The sequence below is a fragment of the Mesoplodon bidens genome (assembly GCF_964165515.1).
Source record: "Mesoplodon bidens genome assembly, chromosome: 15".
NCBI classification, from domain to species: domain Eukaryota; kingdom Metazoa; phylum Chordata; class Mammalia; order Artiodactyla; family Ziphiidae; genus Mesoplodon; species Mesoplodon bidens.
The window spans coordinates 23,356,409-23,377,904 of record NC_138171.1 but is presented as its reverse complement, the minus strand read 5'-3'; the positions used below and the strand labels follow the sequence as shown (position 1 = coordinate 23,377,904).

Here is a 21,496-nt window from a genome sequence, read left to right as displayed (position 1 = left end):
CTGCAGTGCTGGGGACTTTTTTGCCCTGGAGACCAGTCTTTGTCTTAAGAACTAAGGAAATATGTAAATCTGCAAAATGTGGGCAACTCTGTCGTTTCCAGAATTTTTTCTCTCACTTTTATAACATGCATAGAGGTTTATGAGGCTGCTGGTGCAGCTGTCAAGACTCTTGAGTTCTGACAAGCTCTGTGACCCCGGGGCAACTTACTCCCTCTCTGCTCTGTTTTGTTTTTAGTAATGTGTGTTGGTTTTGTTTTTATACAGAGAAATACAAAGAAAACTAAAAATGGCCCCAAATTTTACAGCTCAGTAACCCCTATTGACATCAAAACAAAATAACAAAATATTCACAGTTATGAAATTCAAATAGAACAAACTGAATTTTTTTCTGTGAGTGCTCCCAGAAAAAAAAACATATGCACATACTAACATATGTCCTTATATGTTTTTTACACAAAAGAGATCATTCTCTTTTACACTTTACCTTTTTTCTTTTTTTAAATAAATTTATTTATTTTATTTTTGGCTGTGTGGGGTCTTTGTTGCTGCACACGGGCTTTCTCTAGTTGCAGAGATTGGGGGCTACTCTTTGTTGCGGTGCACAGGCTTCTCATCGTAGAGGCTTCTCTTGTTGCAGAGCACAAGCTCTATGCACATGGACTTCAGTAGTTGAGGCATGCGGGCTCAGTAGTTGTGGCCCGCGGGCTCTAGAGCGCAGGCTCAGTAGGTGTGGTGCACAGGTTTAGCTGCTCCACGTCATGTGGGATCTTCCTGGAGCAGGGATCGAACCCATGTACCCTGCGTTGGCAGGCGGATCCTTAACCACTGCGCCACCAGGGAAATCCCTACCTTTTTTTTTTTTTTTTTTTTTTTTTTAATACTTACCTTGGAGATCACTCCATGTTGGCACATGTGGCCCCACCTCACTCTCCTTGTTTCCCCTTAGGAGTGGATCCTGACTTAGCATGCCTTTATCACCTATCAATGGACCTGTGATGGTTTTTGTCTTTTGCAGTTAATGTTGAAAGCTGCAGTGAACTTTTTTGTTCAGACTTCCTGGCGAAATTTTCAAAGTTTATACCTGAAGGGTGAATCCCTAGCAATGGGCTCGCTCAGTCAAAGAATACAGGCATTGAAATTTGGATAGAATGTATCAAATTTTATGGGATTATTTTCCCTTTGTGAAATAAAATGATTGGAATGAGCTGGAGGACCTGTGAGACCCCTTTGTAGTTTGGTCTGTGTGTGGACGTACCCCCTCCCCAAGTGCATGTTTGCTCACACTGCCTGTCACTTGGTACCTGGGGATGCCACGAGCCCAGGTGGCAGATGTTGCAGGCGTATCTGGCACTCTCTCTCTCTTCCCTCTCTAACAACTCCTCCTCTGGCCAGCAGGTTGACGGGACTGCCCCAGGGGGGAAGGAGTTCTTAACAACTACTCCCTCCATCACCACGGAGACCATATCAACCACCATGGTAAGTAGGACCCGAGACCTCCCTCTCTGACCAGCCCCATTGCCCCTGAAACAGCCGGATAACAAGCTAACCTCGCCAGCTATGGCAGGAAGTCCTCATCCGCCCTCACAGCATCAGGTGTGGCACACACAGTCAAACTTTTATTGTCTGACACACAGTCGAACTTTTATTGACTGGCCACAGGACATCCAGTCAGACCTCAGTTTTGCAAACTGAATAATGTAGGAGGTGGCATCCCCGAGTCTCAGTCATCTGGACCATCTCAGCTACGGCAGGGATAAAGAGAGGATGGTACTATTTGATTCACTGACTGTCGGCAACACAGGAGGATTGTGCCTGAAAGTCCTCCCTGAGTGAGGTCCATCCTCCTGGCAGCCATGGCTCAGGATTTGGGATTGTGTCCTGAGGGACCCTGTGGTTCTGCTACCTATTTGCTGCCTGACCCATGAAGGAAGGTCTTTAGGTGTCCTCATCTATAAAATGGGAGTACTCCCCATTCTGCCTGGTTCACGGGCTCTTAAGAGAGTTCAGTAACATCAGATTCTTCAAATGATGACACAGCACAGCTAGCATTCAGCCACAGGTTATGATACCATGCAATGTGCTCATGGGGTAAAACCAGAGCTGTGAAGTGGATGCTCTTTTTCCCACCCTTTACAGATGAGGAAAATGAAGTTCAGAGAGGTACAGTGACTTACCCAAGGTCACACAACCAATAACCTGAGAGAGCCAGGTCAAACCCAGGCATTCTGATTCCAGAAGCCCCACTGTCCACCTCAGCCACTCTGCTCCCTCATCCTGACCGTCGTGAACAGCGGCTGTGTGGGGCTGGGGCTGGGGCTGGGGCCGAGCAGGTATCAGTGCCTGGACCAGATCTGTCTTGAGCTGTGGGAGGTTGTTTTCAAATGCTTTCCCTTGCCAAACCCCTGATATGCACATAGGAAGAAAATTACATTAATTTAGACTACCCAGCAGGAAGGTTTTGAGTAAACAAAGATTTTAAGAGAAATAAGCCCAAACCAGTTATCAGCTTGCACACTCTCCCCTGGTCACTCAGTTCCTCCTCTCCCCTCACCCCTTCACCACGTGGCATCAGGATGCTTATCGGGCTAAATGTAAATTCTTACCGTGGTGAGCAGGCAGTCATATCATTCATTTACTCATCCATCCATCCATCCATTCATTTGTTCTAAAAACATTTCTTAATCTCTACTCTGCCCAGTATGGGGAGTGGAAGAAAAGATACTGCCTGTTAGAACTCATTCATCGAAATAATAATCACAGGCACATCTAATGGGCTGTGCCTTTGTGTTTAGGTCCTGGGCACACAGTGGTGAACAAGGTCCAGCTCTCCCACTTCCTGGCTGGATGACCTTGGGCAAGTTACCCAAGCCTTTCCAGACCTCAGTTTCCACTTCTGGAAAATGGGGTGAGGGGAAATAATAGCATATCCCCCAAAGGGTTGATGTGAGGCTAAACTAAGGTAATCTCTGCAAAGCCCTCCAAAGAGTGCCTGGCACATTACAAGTGGTCTGTAAATGTGAGCGGCCGTTATTTTTTCCTGCCTTTCCTAGGGGACATAGGGTGTGGAGTGACACTGACACTGTAGGAGCTGGGGAAGGCTTTATCTAGGCGGTGACATCTGAGCTATTCTTGAAGGATAAATTAGGGTGCAGTCGGGCTTCCCTGGTGGCGCAGTGGTTGAGAGTCCGCCTGCCGATGCAGGGGACACGGGTTCGTGCCCCGGTCCGGGAAGACCCCACATGCCACGGAGCAGCTGGGCCCGTGAGCCATGGCCACTGAGCCTGCACGTCGGGAGTCTGTGCTCCACAACGGGAGAGGCCACAACAGTGAGAGGCCTGCGTACCGCAAAAAAAAAAAAAAAAAAAAAAAAAAAAAAATTAGGGTGCAGTCATGGGAGGAGGTCTCCTAGGCTGTGGGAACAGTGGATGTAAAGGCAAGGATGTGAACGAGCATAGCATTTAGGGAAAGGAAATGGTCAGTGAAGCAAGATGTCAAGTGGTGGGGGGCGGGCAGGGGGAGAAGAGGCTGGAAAGGAAGGCTGGGCCAGGGCTTGAAGGACCTCGAATGCCACGTATGAAGTTCAGACTTCATCCTGGAGACCATGGAGAATCACTTCAACTTTTTAAGTAGGGGCATGATGTCATCACGTATGTGTTTCTGTGTTTTAGAAAGATTACTCTAGCAGCCCGTGTGGAACATGACTGAAGCAAAAAATTCCTTCCCTTGGGGGCGTGGGTCCTTTTTTCTCCTTCCTTCCTTCCCCTCCTCCCTCCTTCCTTCCCTCCTTCCTTCCTTCAGCAAATATTTATTGAACACCCACGATGTGTGAAGTAGTGTGCCAGGCGCTGTGAATCCAGCTCTGCGGGAGACAGACAGCATCTCTGAGCCCACATTCTACTGGGAGAGACCGGAAGAGCAGGCAGGGAACTAGTTTAGGGGCGGGGGCAGGGCCAGGGTGCGAGGAGTTGGAGGCTGACCAGGAGGTCAGGGTTGAGGGTGCCTGGAGGGAGGAAAGTACAGGATTGGGTCACTGGTAGAACGTTCAGGTGATAGGATGAAAGACGGGCCGCGACGCCGCGCACCAGCCCCGCTGGTCTCCGAGAGAGCGAGCGCGGCCCTGGGAACCTGTTCGAGAGTGAATTCCCAGGCCCCGCCCTAGACCTCTTGACTCAAAAGCTCCGGGGCGGGGCCCAGGGGTCTCTGTTTTCACAAGCCCTCCAGGTGACACCCCTCAAGTCTGAGAAGCACTAATAGGAACAGGGAACACAGAGGGAGGGTGCTCGTTAGCGGCAGCTGTGTGTTGGGGGTGGGAGGCAGCGAATTCCATTTTGGGTCTGATGAGTCTGAGGCGCCTGTGGGACGTTTCCAGGGGAAAGTGTCTAGGAGACATTGGTTTTCAAGTCTACGGTTCAAGAAAGATCTGAGCTACAGATAAAGCGAGAGGGGACAGTGGCCTCGATGAGGCAGTGGAAGCCTTGAGTGGCCGAGGCGTCCCAGAGAGAGGCGGCGAGGAGGAGAGCCCGGAGTCCGCCGGAGGAAGGGCCGGGGGCGGAGATGGCGGTGTCACGTTAGCCACGGAGAGGGGCCGCGCCTCCTAGAGGCGGGAGAGGGGACTGGCTGAAGATACAGGAGAGGCAGGCGGAGCAGCTGGCACCTTGTGGTGCCTTGGAATGACCTGTGTCCCCATCAGTGTGAAGGTGGAGGTGAGGCTTTTCCGGGAAAGAGGGGTCAATGGGAGAAGAAGAAGTTTGAGGGGAGAAGGGCCTGGAGGGACAATAGGATTCAAAGGGGCTAGTGGCTGTTTCCTACCCTGGGAGAAAGGAAGCATTGAGCCCAGAAGGCTGCCCTTTTAAGGCCTGCTGCTGGGCCACATTCTGGGACTGCCTCTGAGAAAGTAAGTGCCTTGTGGAGGGAATGCCAGGTAACCAGGCCACCGACAGCCTCAGCTGGAGGCAGGCCTCGGGGAAAGGTGGGGCGAAGACAGAGGGCTGCTGTCGTCACCTGTCCCCTGGCAGGCAGAGGTCCAGGTCTAGTACCCTGCAGCCCACTGGGGAGCTGCAGAATGGACACAGCTTCTGGGCCTCTGGACAGACAAGGCTGAGCCCTGAGATGGGGCAGGATGTAGGAGGTAGAGGCCGGCAGTTGGGCCCCTTCCAGATGTGGGCCAGTAAGTCTGGGGCCAATTCCAGGAGTATCTAGCAGTTAGACTCCAAGGTAGGACCAGGAGAGCTGGCTCAAGGGCAGGTGTTCCAAGGGCAGAATGGCATGGCAGAAGGAGTGCGTTGAATTTGGAGCCTGAACAACTTGGGTCTAAATCCAGGCTCTGTCACTCACTTTCAGGGGGGCTTGAACAAGCCACTTAACATGCCCTGACCTTCCAGTTTCTCAACTATAAAGCAGGAATATTAAAACAACTTCCTATGGTTGTTCAGAGGCTTAAATGAGATCATGCATCCTTAACACAATACTTAGCACATAGCAGGTACTCAGAAAACAGTAGTTAGTATGTTCTTAGTAGCCAGCCTATACTCCTATATTTACCGGACAGATTTCCGTTTGCAAAGCCCTTTCTCCTCTGTTATCTTCATAATGTCTCTGTGAGAGTGGGACAGGGGTCCCCTTTTTAAAAAATTTCTTAAGACTTTATTTCTGGAGAGCAGTTTTCAGTTCGCAGCAAAATTGAGAGGAAGGTACAGAGATTTCTTGTCGACCCCCTGCCCCAGCACACATACAGCCCCCACCACCAACCCATTATCAACACCCCTACCAGGATGGGACATTTGTTACCACTGATGAACACACACTACAGGGGTCCCTTTATGTAGGTGAATCCATGAGGCCCGGAGAGCGGAAGTGGCTCCATCAGGGTCACGTGGCTGGAACGTGGCAGGGCGAGGACCAGAACCTCGATGTCTCGACTCCTTTGTTAGTGCTTCCAGGGGGCAATACCGCGTCTTGTTCACCACAGTGCCCCTAACGCCAGGCACTCAGTAAATGTTTGTTAAATGAGTGGGTAAGTGTGTAAGCACATGTGTGAGCGAGCGAGCGAGGGATGAACAAGAGCAGACTGGACTGAACGATGCCTTCAGCTCTCTGCTTCTGACGTCACCATTCAACCCTGTGGCCATGAGAGCTGCATGGCCACGTGCTCCAGTCACCCTGAGGGCCCGCCCACCTGAGACCTGGCCCTCTGAGCACTATTGTTTCCCCAGGAGAACAGTCTCAAGTCCGGGAAGGGGGCAGCTGCCACGATCCCAGGCCCACAGACGGTGGCCACGGAAATCCGTTCTCTTTCTCCGGTAAGTGGGCAGGGCCAACCCAGGCTAGGGGACTCCAGGCAGAGAATGTGGACGCAGGTCCACAGGTGGCCTGCAGCAAGTACGGCGTAGAGCGTGGGGGGCCGCCCCTGTAAGTGCAGCACCAGGAAGTGGCATCACATTCAGATGCCCACAGGACTCCCTGGTCCCCACTAGAGTCTCCTCCATCGGTGGTGCCTGCAATGTGACAGCTGCTTTGCACCTGCTCTCCTAACTGACCAGGAGGAGCGATGGACTAGGGTTCCAGAAGCTTGGACTCTGGACCCAGCTCTGTTGGTGGCTGCCTCAGTCACTGCCCACGTCTGTCACTGTGAGGTCTCTTGCAGCTCCTGTGTTCTCCACATCTGTTGTTTTCATCATTTAGTCCCAGAGAGAGCACTTCCCCAGCCCTGACAGGGTGGGGGAGTGGGAGGCCTCTGTTTCCACCCTGGATCCCTCTGTTCATTCTTCTAAGATGCCAGGATTCTTAAATTCTAGGGTCTTGTTAGGATTCTGGACCTCAGGAATCTCGGGTCCTAGGAATCTTAGATTCCAAGGTTTGAGGATTTCATGGGCCTAGCATTCTGAAGATTCCAGTACCCCTGAGTTCTTAGACTCAGTGGCTCAAAGCATCTTGGCTTCCAAACTTCACCTTCGTAGGACACCCCCCACCCCGACTCCTCCCTTGGTTTACCCCACCCCCGCCCCCGTCCAGCAGAGTCCAGTGTCCTCACCTGAGCCCTGGGTGGGGGGTGGTTATATTCTGCAGATCATCGGGAAAGATGTCCTCACCAGCACCTACGGCGCCACCGCGGAAACCCTCTCCACTTCCACCACCACCCATGTTACCAAAGTGAGTAGCAGCAGGATGTCGTATGCCCCCAGCCTGGCTGTGGGGCTCGGGAAGGTCATCGCCATGGCTCTGCCTTGTAACGTGGACAGAGAGGACCTGCGGTGTTCCCAGTTTCTGGGAGCTTTGTTCTGTGATAAGGGTTGTCCTAGGTGCCGACCTGCCCTTCAGTGTTGACAGCCAGGCTGGGGGGATGAGACCATCTCCTTGGAAGAAATTGTGAACCGTGGCGTTTGCGCCTTATAGATCCTAAGTGCTGGAGGGATTTAGAGGGGGGCGATTGAAGGAAGGCTCAAAGACTGAGGAAGGGTCTTCTGGAAAAAATGGGGTTTGTATAGGGTCTTGGAAAGCCAGGGCGGACGCGTGAGGGAGGATGCAGACGTTCTAAGCCACAGGGAAGATGGGAACAGAAACCGTGTGTTTGCTTATTCATTCACTGAGCAAATGTTAGTGAGCATCAACCTCACGCTGGCCTCTGGGCTGAGGGCTGCTGGAGGGGCTGCAAGCAGTGCGCATGGGGAAACAGGAGAAGCGGTCTCTGTTCAGGAAGAAGCAGCACGTAGGGGACGTAACTGGGAAATTAGGTTGGACTGGAGGTAGGGGAAGCAGGATAGAGACAAAAGACAAATCCCAGGACAAATGTGATAACAGAGGGTCTAAGTCTGAGAGCCACTGGAAAGCCATCAAGGTTTTCAAGATGGGGAGTGACCCAGTGCAAAGGGTTTAAGGAGAAGAGATTAGGTCCACCAGGACATACAGGCAGATAGGAGAAAGAAGAGAGAGAGTTTTTGAGAGACTAGGGATGGAGGGCCTGGCGCAGGGTGCGGGGAGGAAGAGGCGGGGCCAAAGAAGGGAGACATTCCTGGTGAGACAGCCATGACTTAGCCCATGAGGACAGAGGGCTGAGGACAGGCTGGCCAGCATGTCCATGCCTGAGTGGCCAGGGCCCAGGGCAGGGATGGAGGCCTGGAGGAGAGAGGCCAGAGAGCCAGGAAGAGTTGGAGGTTTTGCTCAAGCGTCAAAGGAGGAGTCTGGTAGGCAGCGCTGGCCCTTGATGAGCACAGACTGTCCCAGCCCTGCCCACTCCCATGCAGCACGGTCCCCAGAAAGCACCCACTCCTACCAAAAGCATCAGTGAGCAATGATGACTTCACTGAAAGCTTTATGGGAAGCTGTTCCATCACACACCCCACTGCATACAGCTCAGATAACTCTTCTTCCCAAAGTCCCTCCTAGCCCTGCCAACTGGGGGCCCCCCTCTTCTTTCTGTCCACTCCTGACCCCAGCTGGGGTTTCCCTTAGCCACCACCCGCCTTTGATATGCCAAGCAAGTAGGTCCTGCCCCATCTTCTACTTCTAAACTTGCACCCGAACCCCACCCCTTCAGAAGACAGTGGCGGTTTTAAGCATATGTATAAGCATCATCAATGCAGTTTTCTAGTATTGTTTGAAGTCATTTAAAGTAGAACCTTGTCACCATTCACATTTCATTCATGTGTTCATTCAACAAATCCGCATTTAGCACCTGCCCTGGTCAGGTTGGACAGGGGAGTGGGGGAGGAGGGGATCCAGAGATGAACCAAAACACAGCCCCTGCCCTCATGAGCCCCAGCCCAGTGAGCAAGGCCAGGTCACACACACAACGTCAGTACAAGGCAGAGAGGCCCAGAACCGTGAGAGATATGAACTTGCCGCTCAGGGAGTACCAAGGCAGGAAGGAGGAAGGATCGCTCACCAGGGTCAGGGTGACAGCATTTGAACCGGGCTTGGAGGAGCTAGAGGGGGCAGCTTGGTAGTTGGGGGAGTGGCGGCAGCCAGGCAAGATGTGCAGTCTGAAGTCCCAAAACCAGAAAAAGGAAAAAACCGAGGGAGCTAGGAGAGAAGGCGACTGCTGGTTCCAGCCTTGCCCTTGAGGGATGCTTTGGACCGGTCCCCTGTCGAGGCTGCTGCCCCAGCAGGACCCAAGGCTGACCTCACCTCCCTCTCCCTCTGCAGACTGTGAAAGGAGGATTTTCTGAGACGAGGATCGAGAAGCGGATCATCATCACCGGGGACGAAGATGTCGATCAAGACCAGGTATGGGGATGGGGAGCATGGTTCCCAGAGGCACTGCCCAGGCCCCAGGCCCTCCCATATTGGTTTACCCATGGACGGCTGCATCTGTGAGCATAGATGTCCACTTCCTACTGACCCTGTCCAGAGGAGAAGCCCTCAAGGAAGGGGCACTGAATGGGAGTCAGAAGGAGCCAGAAGACCTGAGCTCTGGCCTCTCCCCTTAACTCCTGGTCCTCAGCTGTGCGCTGGAGGGGCCTGTTGGTCTCCATGGCCTCTCCCATATTCCATATGCTCTGACTCCTCACTTTGCCATTCTTTTCCTCCAGGCCCTGGCTTTGGCCATCAAGGAGGCCAAACTGCAGCATCCTGACATGCTGGTAACCAAAGCTGTCGTATACAGAGAAACAGACCCATCCCCAGAGGAGAGGGACAAGAAGCCACAGGTGAGGCTCATGGGGCTCAGCAGCCATGAGACGGAGGAGAGAACAAGGTCCTCCGAGGGACATTTCCACCTGAGGACCCACCAAGAGGCTTGGTCCCCAGCACAGCTCTGACCTCCCCAACCTTCCTGGTTTGGGGCTCCAAGTGGAGAGGTAGCTCCCTCAGATACGACAAATCAGAGTGCAGAGGGGAAGGAAGGCTGGTTCCTTGGTTTCTTTGGGCTTTCAGGCTCCAGACCCAGAAAAGTAAATCCAGAAGTGGTCAGAACAGGGGAGAGAGGATTGACAGTGGGTACTGAGGTGGGACAGACAGAGACAAGCGTACCCTCACTGGCCATCGCCTGGAAGCTGGAAGTCGGAAAAAGTCCTGCCAGGCCCAGGGCCACATTCCTGTCCCTGACTCTCTGTCTCCATCACTGGTCACTGGATATTGCCAGGGAGGAATTTTTTTTTTTAATTGAAGTATAGTTGATTTACAATGTTGTGCCAATTTTATTTATTTTTTAATTTTTTAAATTGAAGTGTAGTTGATGCCAAGGAGGAATATGATGGCCAGAGCCCTCGATCCCATCTGTCTTGCTAGATTGGAAACCCTTCTCAGGCCACCTGGGGTGAGAATCTTAGGGACCCCAATCCTTACTCTTTCTACTGAAGGGCTATCAGTGCCTTCGTGAATAAGAGGAATGAGATGGTGCTGGAGCACAGAGGTCTTTTAGCAGCTGAAATTGGGGGCAGCTGGGGGAAGGGTTCTGGCCCCTCTAGAAATTTACTGAATTTGGTCAGACCAATAATAACAAAATCTCACAGACATTGAATTGAGTGAAATAAGTCAAACACAAAAAGTACATACAATGTGAATCCATTCGTAGGAAGTTCAAAAACAGGCCAAACTAATCAGCAATGATCAAAGTCTGAATATTGGTTCCTTCTGGGGTGTGGCATTGACAGGGAAGAGCCACGAAGGGAACTTCTAGGGTGCTGGAAATGTCAGCGTCTTGAACTAGGGGGTTGCATGGTTGTGTATATATGTAAAAGTGGGCCAAGCTCCACACTTAGATTTGTATACTTTACTTACTTCACACCATATACCTCAATGAAAAATAAATGCATTTCAAAGTCCCCCACCAACAGCAGGTCTCCCTTTTGTCCTCTTCCTGGATGAAGAAACCCAGTGTTTTCTAGAAAGATACAGAATGTTTCTTTCTCACCCTTTGATTACCACCCCCTTCGTGTCAGAAGGAAAAACACTGAACTTCCTGCAGTGATGGAAATGATTTTCTGTGCTGTGCAGTGTAGGAGCCACTAGCTGCACACGGCTGTTGAGCACTTGAAATTGGCTAATCTGAAATGAGATGTGCCTTGAGGGTAAAATAGGTGCCGGATTTTGAAGATTACATATGGAAAAAGGAGTATAAAATGGCTCAATAATTTTTATATTGATTACATGTTAAATGATAATGTTTGGATATATTGGGTTAAGTAAAAGACATTATTAAAATTAATCTCACCTGTTTCTTTTTACTCTTTTCATGTAAATTAAAACATTTGAATTTTAATTTAGAAATTAAAATTTTCTATATAGCTGGAAAATTTTAGAAAACCAGAAATACTATAAAATTTAGAAAATACTGTCTAGAAAATCTATCATCTAACAAATTTTAAATTCTGTCTGTGGCTTCATTTCTGTTGGACAGCGCTGGTCTAGAAGATGTATAAACTGATTACGGGCAGAGCCTGTCTCCCAGCCTTCCTCAGACTTTCAAGTAAATTGTCACTCCTTTTCTGTCAGTTGCCCAGTTATTGTTGCTTTTTGTCCCCCAGATCTCAGAGTGGTAGAGTGTAGGTCACTTGCCAAGCTGGTGCTGGGCTGGCAGTATCAGCTGGGGAACACAAATACTAGAAAACTATTGCCATAAAGTCTGACTTAGAAGTGCTGGGCCAGGACCTGGGAATCTTTATTTATACGTTTGTCCTTAGGAAGTCCGTGTGCAGCCAGGTGTAGGAACCACTGATGCAAAGAACTCTGTGCTGGGAATCAGGACCTGACTCCAGTCCCAGCCGTCCTGCTGACTTGGCTGTGTGGCCATTGGGGTCTCAGTTTCCTCATTTGCAAAAGGAAGAGATGGACAAGCCCCCTTCCTGTTATGTACAGTCCTCTGGCTGTTTGTTTGCTTTCCTAGCTTCTTGTATCTTCTCCATTCCCCGTCTCACTCCTCCTTATCTTTCCTGGGGCATCCCAGCTAGCCCCCCAGGCTCCTGCCTGCCCGTGTTCCCTGGCCATTTGGAGCTCTCGTCCCAGCCTCCACGTCCTGCCCACCCCATGCAGTCTTTCACATCTGCCCACCTCACTGCTCCCATTGTGGTCCTTCCTCCTCGCCCCTCTGGTAGTCCTTTCTTTGCTGCCATTGTCCCATGCATCACCACACTCCCTCCCTCTCTCTTTTGGATCCTTCTGTAAAGGTCACCTTGTTATGTTGTCCTGGAGAAACAGAAGTTTCTCCCTTGCCTTTTCTGCCCACCTGCTTTCCCATTAGTTATTGCCAAGTAGGAACCACCTCTGACTTTTAATATAGTCAGACTCACTGATTCTGGGGGAAAGGTCTTCTCTGAATTAGAAAACTCTTTTTTAAAGTACTTGAAAAATGTTGGTTTGATGGATGGATACATCTTGAAACCCGGGATGATAGTCCTGACTCGAATCTCAGTCCTGACCGTTATTAGCTGTGCAGCTTTGAGCAAGCTATTTAACCTTCTCGGCCTGTGTTTCCTCATCAGCCAAATGACAATGACGATGACATAGTAACAATTGCGGTAACTTATGGAGTCCTTACACTCTTCCAGGCACCTGGCTGTGCACTAGGCACAGTACTGTCACCTGCTCATTCATTTTACAAAGAAGGGAACTAAAGCTCTGAGATGTTAGGCGATTTGCTCACAGATTTGGAGCTGGGAACACAAAGAATTGGTTAGAGAGTCAAACCTCATCTGTTAGACTCCAAAGCTGCCTTATGGCCTTAATCTCCTGACCACGCTGACTGTTCACAGTATCTATCTCATAGGGTTACTGAGATCATACAGCTACAGTAGTAAGCACCGTGCCTGGCACATAGTAAGTGCTCAATAAGAGTTAATTATGACTGTGATTACTATTAACACAAAGTAAGCTAAGAAAATGCTGCCCGTTTGGACTCTGCTGTAATAAACAGAAGAACACATGATCATACAGTATTGTTTAGATGTCCCCGGTCCTTCTGAAGTGTCTGTGGGCTTTAGAAGATATCCCACAAACCCGGAATCATGTTTACACTGAGTTTGGGGCAGGCACTTTATTAATCGATGAGGAAACTTAAGGTGAAGCCGGCACTGTAGGAAAAAATCCTCAGAAAGTAGCAGAATGGAGTAGCAAGAACACACCCAGCCCTGGACTCAGAATGTGTGCCCAGAGGAACCTGCCTGGGCCTCAGTTTTCTAATCTACAAAATGGAGTTAATCTATAAACTGGAGCTGCTGTAATAACTAAACAACATCTATGTGTGTCAGAGTCCTCTCAGGCTGCTGTAACAGAACACCAGAGACTGGGTGGCTTAAACAACACACACTTAATATCTCACAATTATGGGGGCTGGGAAGTCCAAGGTCAAGGTGCCGGCCAGTCTGGTTCCTGGTAAGACCCTCTTCTGGTTTGCAGACAGCCATCTTCTGTGTGTCCTCACGTGGTGGAGAGCAGAGAGAGAAGTTATCTCTCTCACGTCTCTTTTTATAAGGGCACTCATCCTATTTATGAGTGCCTTATAAAGGCCCCGCTTCCATATACCATCACCTTGAGGGTTAGGGCTTCAACATGTGAATTTCAGGGGGACATAAACATTCAGTCCATAGCAATGGTGTACCAGGTGGTATCTCACATACAGAAGGTGCTCGGCGATGTGAAATTGCTTCCTTGTCCCAATAGTTTTGTCATGTTGAGGGGTTGATGAGAGCCCTGAGCAAGTCAGACCCTAAACTTCTATCACCAGCCTGGTGCACGAGGCCCTGTTTCCACGTGGGCATCCATCTTGCCAGTCTTCATCTTCTCTCCCCTCCCTGAATCCTCCAGGAATACCTGTCCCTGCTCCAGTAGATTTCTTTATGAAGTTCTTCCTCCTTGAAGTTCTTGTTGTGAGTGTGAAATCACGCCCCTCTTACAGTCTTCTCTTCTCTCCCTGCAACTCACAGGCCAGATGTGTGGCTTCTGCTCCATCTTTGTTCACTGGCCCGTCTCCTTCAGGCAAGACCTGTCTCCCAAACATTGCCAGCAAGAGGGCAGCATCCAGCCAGCTTCCCAGAGCTTTCTTACTTTCAAATTTTTAATTAAATGGGGGTGGGGATGATCTATTCCAAAGCAGGAGCCAAGGGTTCTCGTCTTGTTTCTGCCACCAACTTGCTAAGTCATTGAACACTCTGGGCCTCAGTTTTCCCATCTGTCAAATGAGCTGAGAAGGATCAAATTTCTACAACTCTGTTAGCACCTGACCATATGTAAGTGGCAAAGGGCAGGGACAATATGCCACTTGTTAAATGGTTTGGGGTAGTTGCTGTGTGTCAGTCATGGTGTTGGGCCCTGGAAAGACAACAATAAGTAAAACACAGCCCTTGCCCTCAATGAGATCAAATAGTATGTGGTTAAGTTAACAACAGTAGTAATAAGAACAGCCAGTGTTTACTCAGCACTTACTATATGCTGAGCCTTGTCTTGAATCCTCCCTACAACTTCGTGAGGTGGGACCCATCTTACCGAGGGAGCAACTAAGGTCTAAAGAGGTTAGGAAACCTGCCCAAGATGACAGAGCTAGTAGACCGTGGAATGGGATTTGAAACTAGGATTGTCTGATTTCAGAGCCCATGCCCCTTAACCACTGAGTTTTGGAGTCAAACCTGAGTTGGAATCCAGACTCCAGTTTCTTTACTTAAACACTCCTCTCTGGGGTTTAACCCCCAGGACACAGCAGGCAGTGGCAAACAGAAGGGAAAGACAAAAAAAGAAGATCTGCAATCACGACTAAACATTTCTTAGAACTGAGAGCAGATAGAAAGACAAAATGAAACAAGTATAATCTTAGCTTTCAGTGTTCAAGGAAACTTGGACAAATTTTCCAGCCAAAGTAAAAGACACCACCTGCCTGGAAACAACCCAGCAAACATGCATGGCCTTTGGAGTCAGAGAGTCAGACAGAGGTGGCTTCAGTTCTCAGCAGCCACTTTCTTACAAGCTGTGTGGCCTTGGACAAGTCACTCTGTCTTCCCGAGTCATAATAAATGGCACACAGTAAAGTCAGGGAAAGCAACCTCTTGCCATGTATTTAAAGATGAGTGACAAAAGTTACTAACTCTTCTTGTCCTCCTCCTTCCTTTGCATCTCCTCCCCGCAACGCCTCTGGCTTCAGGAATCCTGACCTCTGTGAAGAGATGCTGGCGTTTCTGGTCCAACCCAAGCCAGAGAACCGTAAAGAAGGGGCCTTCATTCTGGATTCTCCAACTCAACACCGACGTCCCAGCTGCGACGTACTGTCCCTGACGAGAGACTGGGAAAGGAAAAGCATATATATATAGATATATATAGATATAGATATATATACAGGAAACATCACGTCCTTGCACTGCTGCCGGGGCTGGCCGAGCGTTCGGCCGACAGCAACGGCCAACATCTGAACGCCTACATTTCCTTTGCAGACAAATTGAAGAATTGGTGGGATTGTTCAGGAAAAAAAAATTATAACAACAATAATCCCTTGCTCCGCCCCGCCGCGCCTGTCCCAACCCCCCTTGAAGCCCTGCGGAACAACCAAGGCAAGCCAGACCGCGCTGATTGTAGAAGTACAATGCGACCCGGGTTCTACATGTTCCGTTCAGTGGACGAGCGTTCCATTTCTTCTTCTCCTGCGTCTGTTGCCCACTCAAATGCAAAGGAAAACACTTTCGCAGCCAAGCAAGAGAAGCTGCAGCAGCAAGACACGCCCTGTCAAACGTTTTCCAAGAAGGAGAGAAAAGTCCCTGCTCGGAAAGGAGGAGGAGGAACACTAGATTCTTATTTTTTGGGTCTTGACACTGGGCTGCAAAATCCACCTTCCTTTCTTCCACCTCCCCTCCCCGTCGACTGTCACACATCTTGTCAGTCATTTTCTGTCTGGGTTCCCTCCTCCCTCTCCCCCACCCCACCCCCGCCTCACCTTCTGTGTCCTGGTCCTGCTGAGGGCCACCGCAGATGACTCTCACTGGAAGCGAGAAAAAGCAAAGCAAAGCAAGAATGTGAAACCAAGCCACAGGAGGTGAAGTAGACCTTGTATGTTATGGGTTCTCATTATGAAGGTGCAGCTCGTAGATTTGTATGGATGTGCTTTTAAGTTATGTATATTACATATAACAGGAAGCAAATATTAAAATAAACAGTGCTGGTAAGTATGAAGCTGACATTTTAAAATTATAATTATCTGACTGTGATTGATGTATCCCAAGGTTCCTAGATCTCACCGAACCGACCCTGCCAAGGAGACCCGGACTCTGGCTGTGGGTCGCTCACAGTAGGAGCCGACGGTTCAGTGTAGAAATACAGTGTGTGGTGTTTGTAATTGACTGATTGGTGGGGAGGGGCGGGGTCCCCAGGTGGAGAGGCAGGGATTTTGGCAAGAAGGAAGCAACACGGGTGTGGTTCAAGATGCCTTCTCCCCCTGGGCAGTAACAACCGGGGGCTGGTCTGTGCTCAGGCGTGGTCCAGAGTTAGGATTCTGCTGCACAGGTCTCCTGGCTCAGCGCCCCCGCCTCCCTAGGAGGCTTGCCTCCTTTCTCAATCTCTCTTTGTTTTGCCACGTCTTGCCTTTTCCTGACCACATTGTGACAGCTAACTCCCATCCCGAAGGAGGTGACGTACCCAGCTGCCGCAGAAGATGGTGGCTTCCACCTGGCTGTCTGAACATCCCCAGCCCAGTCTTTTCCTTTACCACTCCTGTATTCTGTCTGAATCATTCTCTGCTTCCTGGGCCAAAGCAGCCATGGTAGAGACTGAACACAGGGCAGGCCCTGATAGGTCAAAACCGCACTCCCAAAGGCTTCGCCTGCCCCAGAGTAAGCTGAGGAGGATCTACATATAAGACCCTGGCTTTAGAGACCTCGCCTTCAGTCGGCGTCTGCGCTCCGAGCCTGTGCCCTTGGAGTCCCCAGAATGGCCTTGAGACCACAGAAGCCCTTGGAGAAGACCCCCATCAAAAGCTTGGCATTGCCCTCTGGCACACGTGGGCCTTCCCAGGCTTTCCTGACACAAGCTGCTTCCCTGAGCTTAATGAGGCCCCTTCTGAGGGAGCTTTTCCCCACTGCCCTTTAATTTCTCAGTCCCATTTCATTTCCCCCATCCTGCTTCTAAAGCAGGCGATAAATTCACTCAACAAGTATTTATTGAGTACTTACTCGTGCCAGGCACTATCATTAGGCTCAAGGAGAAAGCGTGGGGGGAAGCAGAGGGACCTGAGAAGACCCCTGAGCCAGCCTTACGTCTCTAACCCCTCTGAGAGCATTTCCGAATTCTCTCCAATTATCAGACATTGCCTAGGGATGTCCCAGAGAGGGGCTTGGCTTGCTTATTAGTTACCCCGGTGACACATATGCTTAGCTGCTTAACTGGTGCTGACCTGAGGCAGGACAAGAAACCAGAACAGTGTTTGCCTCTATGGGCAAAAATGGGATGGAGAGAGGGCAGAGAGAGCCCTGCACCTGGGGCTCAGGTGGCACAGTCAGCCATATCCCCTCTGGGGCAGGCTGGTGGCCCACTCCAACTCCCCCTGAGAGCAAAGGCACACTTTGAATGCACCAGGTTCTTTTTACAGTCCTGGGAGAGAAGCCACAGAACCTCGTTCCTGTCCTCCTCAGCCTGAGAGCCCCCGGTGTTTCTGGGCCAAGAGCTGGAGTGGCTCCGCCCTCTCCAGGCCACCTGGAATTGGGCTCAGGCATCCCTGTCTTTGCAGGAACCAGGTGTCCCGAGCGCACTGGACATACCTCAGAGAGAGAATATTTGTTCTGGGTTCTGTACCTGCCTACAGACCCTAAGTGTGTGGCTTTAGGGCAGGGAAGATGTGACCCGGCTTAGCTTGTGGGCCAGCCAGGGTTTGTGGAGCTCTCCATCCCACAGATGTTCTGACCTTCCTCTGAGAGGCAGGCAGTGCCAGCAGGGAGGAGGGGAGCTGCAAAGCTGAAATCTAGGGCACTGTTTCCTCCCCATCCTCCTCTTCATAGGGAATATAGACGTTTGTCTTGTCTGTCTTCAACCTACTTTTCCTTTTTACATTTCTCATCCTTTCTGTGCCACCTCTGCACCCAGGAGACCATGTAGCATGGTGGAAAAAGTCCTGGAGGGCAGTCAGGAGTTCTGGGTGGCCATCCTGGCTCAACCCCTAACTCACCACGTGCCACTGAGCTAGTCCCATTCTCGTTTCGGGGCCTCAGTTTCCTCATGTGCAAAACGCAGAGGATAAAGCAGAGGCTCTCCATGCCCTTTTGCCACTCTGCCAGCCTACAGATCTTTGTTTTCCCTTCTTTTGCTTTCTTGGGATCTTTTCCATCTGAGGGTATAGGAAGTGCCAAGGCCTGTTTCAGTTTTTGAGTCCTGCAAGCACATTCCAAGACTGGCCTGAAATTGCATGAACAACATCACTCTAAATATATAATTTTTTTTTTTTTTTTCCTAAAGCACCTTCCCAACCAACTGCGATGCTGTCCTGGTCCTTTTTACTCGCACCCTTCTCTTCTCTCTTGTCCCCGCGCTCCCCCACCTCAGTGCTCCGTGCTGTATGCGTGTGCTCTCTGTTCTTGTATACTCAATAAAAGTGAAATAAATGTGTTTGATGCTGAACCACAAACTGCCTCGGCATCTCTCTCTCTGCCTCTGACCTAGGCTACCAGTACAAGTTGGCATTGTGGGAAGGGCTAAAACTGGGTGGAGAGATCCCAACTGGGACACTTTCATTCAACCTACAACACTTTCATTCAAATATTTGCAGATCCCAATGTGGTCCAGGTCTTGGCTTTGGCTTTACACGTACAACAACAAATAAGACAAAGCCCCTGACCTCCAGGAGCTCACAGGCTAGTGGAGGAAACTGATAACAAAACAGGTGAGCACTCAAAGATGATTCCAGAGTGATCAGCACCAGGAAGGAAATGCATCAGGGAAGGGGATCGTCACTGAAGGAGACCACTTTAAATAAGGTGGCCCGTTACGGCCTCCCTGAGGACATGATTTTTGAGCTGAATGAAGGGAAAGATTGAGTAAGGTGAAGAACTTGGGTGAGAGCATTCTAGGCAGCAGGAAGGGTAGACATGCGGACCCAGGACACAGAGGGGCTTGGTGTGTGGAGACACACTTGAAAGAAGAGCACCGCCATTGGGGTCTTTTCCTACATCCTCCCTCATGGGAGCCGAGTGGATAATGTATACAGCAAATGTTGCCGTATCCCCATACATGCTACCCATCCCGACGTTGACATTTTTCTTTCAATTGACTCTCTGTAAAAAAAAAAAAAAAAAAAAATTATTTAAAAAGGAAACTATATTACTTCCACAAATGAAAAACTAGCGTGTCACCTGGCAAAGGAAGGAGGTCTTCATAAAAGTAAATGCAAGAATATTTAAATTTAAAAACCATAATCCATGTGAAACCTAAATGTGTCCCTTGGGCTATCTGAGGTGGTGCAGCAGCACTTTGCTTTCATTCTACCAGACAACTCACCCCAAACCACCTTTCTTTACTACACCCCCAATCTCACAAGCAAGAACCACTGCTAACTCTCTGGTCCGTCTTCTTCCAGTTTTTTCTCGTGTATATGTATTTTATCTGAGTTGAAGTCACCTTGTACATGCTGTTCTAAACACTTTTTTGGTGGGGAGGCTGTGACGCAAGGCATGCGGGATCTTAGTTCCCCAGCCAGGGATGGAGCCTGGGGCCCCTGTGGGGGAAGCCCGGAGTTCTAACCACTGGACTGCCAGGGAAGTCCCCCATTCTAAATACTTTTAAAAACTTAAATCCTGAGCATTTCCCTATAACTTCAAACACTAAATACTGTCTTTTCTTTTTAAAGGTAATTCATTAAATGCTGCAAAATGCTATGCAGTGAAAAGCAATTCTTCAACTCTCTCCAGACTCCTGTCCATTGTCAGAGGCAATTGCTTCCAGGAGTTTTGTGAATCCTTCTCTGAATTTTCCCTGTAGGTTTCCTTTAGTTATCTGTCACACCTGGGGTCCTGAGATAGGACAAGTTTTGCAAACTGGGTTCCCACCCACGCTGGATCTGTGTCTCTGTCTCCCATAAATACAGAGTCAGCCTCCAAGCTGCTTAGGAATAACCTGGCTGATTCATTTAGATCAGTGACTCTTAACTTGTGTGTGTGTGTGTGTGTGCGTGCGCATGTGTGTGACTTTGTCCCTCAAGGAACATTTAGCAATGTTTGGAGATATTTTTGGTTGTCACAGCTGAGAGGTGCTACTAGCATACAGTGGGTAGAGACCAGGGATGCTGCTCAACATCCTACAGCACACAGGACAGCAGCCCTACAACAAAGAATTATCTAGCCCAGAATCTCAATAGTACCAAGGTTGAGAAACCTGATCTGGGTGGACATACAACCCACCAGCTGGGATTCCTGAGCTACCATCTACGGCTCCTGTGCCCACAGTTCAGTGCCCTGAAGTCTCAGAAGATGGTGAGTCCTGCTAGAATAGGGAGCTCTGAAAACAGACCAAGGAGCTCAGCACCTAAGGCTGGAAATGGGGAGGGGTGGGGAGGGAGCTGAGCTTCTTCATGCAGGAAATGGAACTGACATGACAGACAGATTGATATGCATGACTGTGACTCATGGAGGCCATCTCTGGCTAATCCAGCAGCAGCTCACTGTGATCAACCATGACTGCAGGGCCCAGTCTAGTCTAACCCACTAAGAGATGAATTTTGACTGAGACAGATTGGCATGTCCAGCTGTCACTGAGGAAGTGTGACAGGCAAGCTAAAGAGCAGCAGCATAGGGACAAGAACAGCTAGTCACCAGTCAGACCTTGGTTTGCCTCCCAGCCCGGCCACTCTGGCTGTGTAACCTCTTTGAGCCTCAGTTTTCTCTTCTGCACATTGGAATGCTAAGTCTGCTTAGTAGGGTAGGGTTAGTGCAAGGATTAGAAATCATACACCAAGTGGCCTGCCCTGTGGATTTTGGACTTACCTAGGCAGCCCTCACAATCATGTAAGCCAATTCCTTGTAATAAAGCTCTTATATACCGCCTGCTGGCTCTGCCTCTTTGTTTGAACCCTGACTGATACAACCACCCAGCACAGGGCTAGGCTCCAAAATAGAAGCCATTAATTAATAAAGAATTACTGTCATTCATTAAATGCATAATATATGTATTGAGCTGGGCCTTTGTGCCTGGCTTTGTGCTAGGTTCCAGGAAAACAGTGGAGAACAAGACAGGCAGGTTTCCTCCCTCAACAGCCTGAGATATCGTACTAGGCCTGCACTGTCAGAGGACACTGGGTGGTTATAGCTAGAGGGACCGATGTGGTGACTACTGCTGTGAGACTGGTTCTCTCTGGGTTGGGTTTCTGAAGCTCTCCTCTACAGCTGAGTATGGTTGGAAGCTGGGACCGGGTGATAACGGGCCAACTGTGACACTGTCACTCGGATAGAGATCGACTGACCCGGACCACGACTGAGCCTCTGTCTGTGGTTACTGGGCAGTCATGAACTTGACCCCAGCCTCAGAAACCATGGCTGATTGAGACCGAAAAACCATGGCTGGTGGATGTGTTTCTGGAGCAGGATATAAAATGCATCGTTTGATGAAA

General features: G+C 49.8%; 1 protein-coding gene across 22 annotated transcripts in view; it reads left to right on the top strand.

The window, feature by feature from the left end:
- Positions 1–18,516, top strand: part of EPB41L1 (erythrocyte membrane protein band 4.1 like 1) — a 142,745-nt gene extending 124,229 nt beyond the window's left edge. For 13 of the 22 annotated variants that reach the window (XM_081255771.1, XM_081255772.1, XM_081255770.1 and 10 more), the window contains 6 exons: positions 1,393–1,476; positions 6,213–6,299; positions 7,066–7,149; positions 9,142–9,222; positions 9,528–9,644; positions 15,065–18,516. In XM_081255771.1, the coding sequence (XP_081111897.1) occupies positions 1,393–1,476; positions 6,213–6,299; positions 7,066–7,149; positions 9,142–9,222; positions 9,528–9,644; positions 15,065–15,073 (462 nt within the window). In that variant the 3' untranslated portion in view covers positions 15,074–18,516. The remainder of the gene's footprint in view (positions 1–1,392; positions 1,477–6,212; positions 6,300–7,065; positions 7,150–9,141; positions 9,223–9,527; positions 9,645–15,064) is intronic. The other 9 variants (XM_081255767.1, XM_081255764.1, XM_081255756.1 and 6 more) reach the window with 2 other exon arrangements.
- The last annotated feature ends 2,980 nt before the right edge of the window (positions 18,517–21,496 follow it).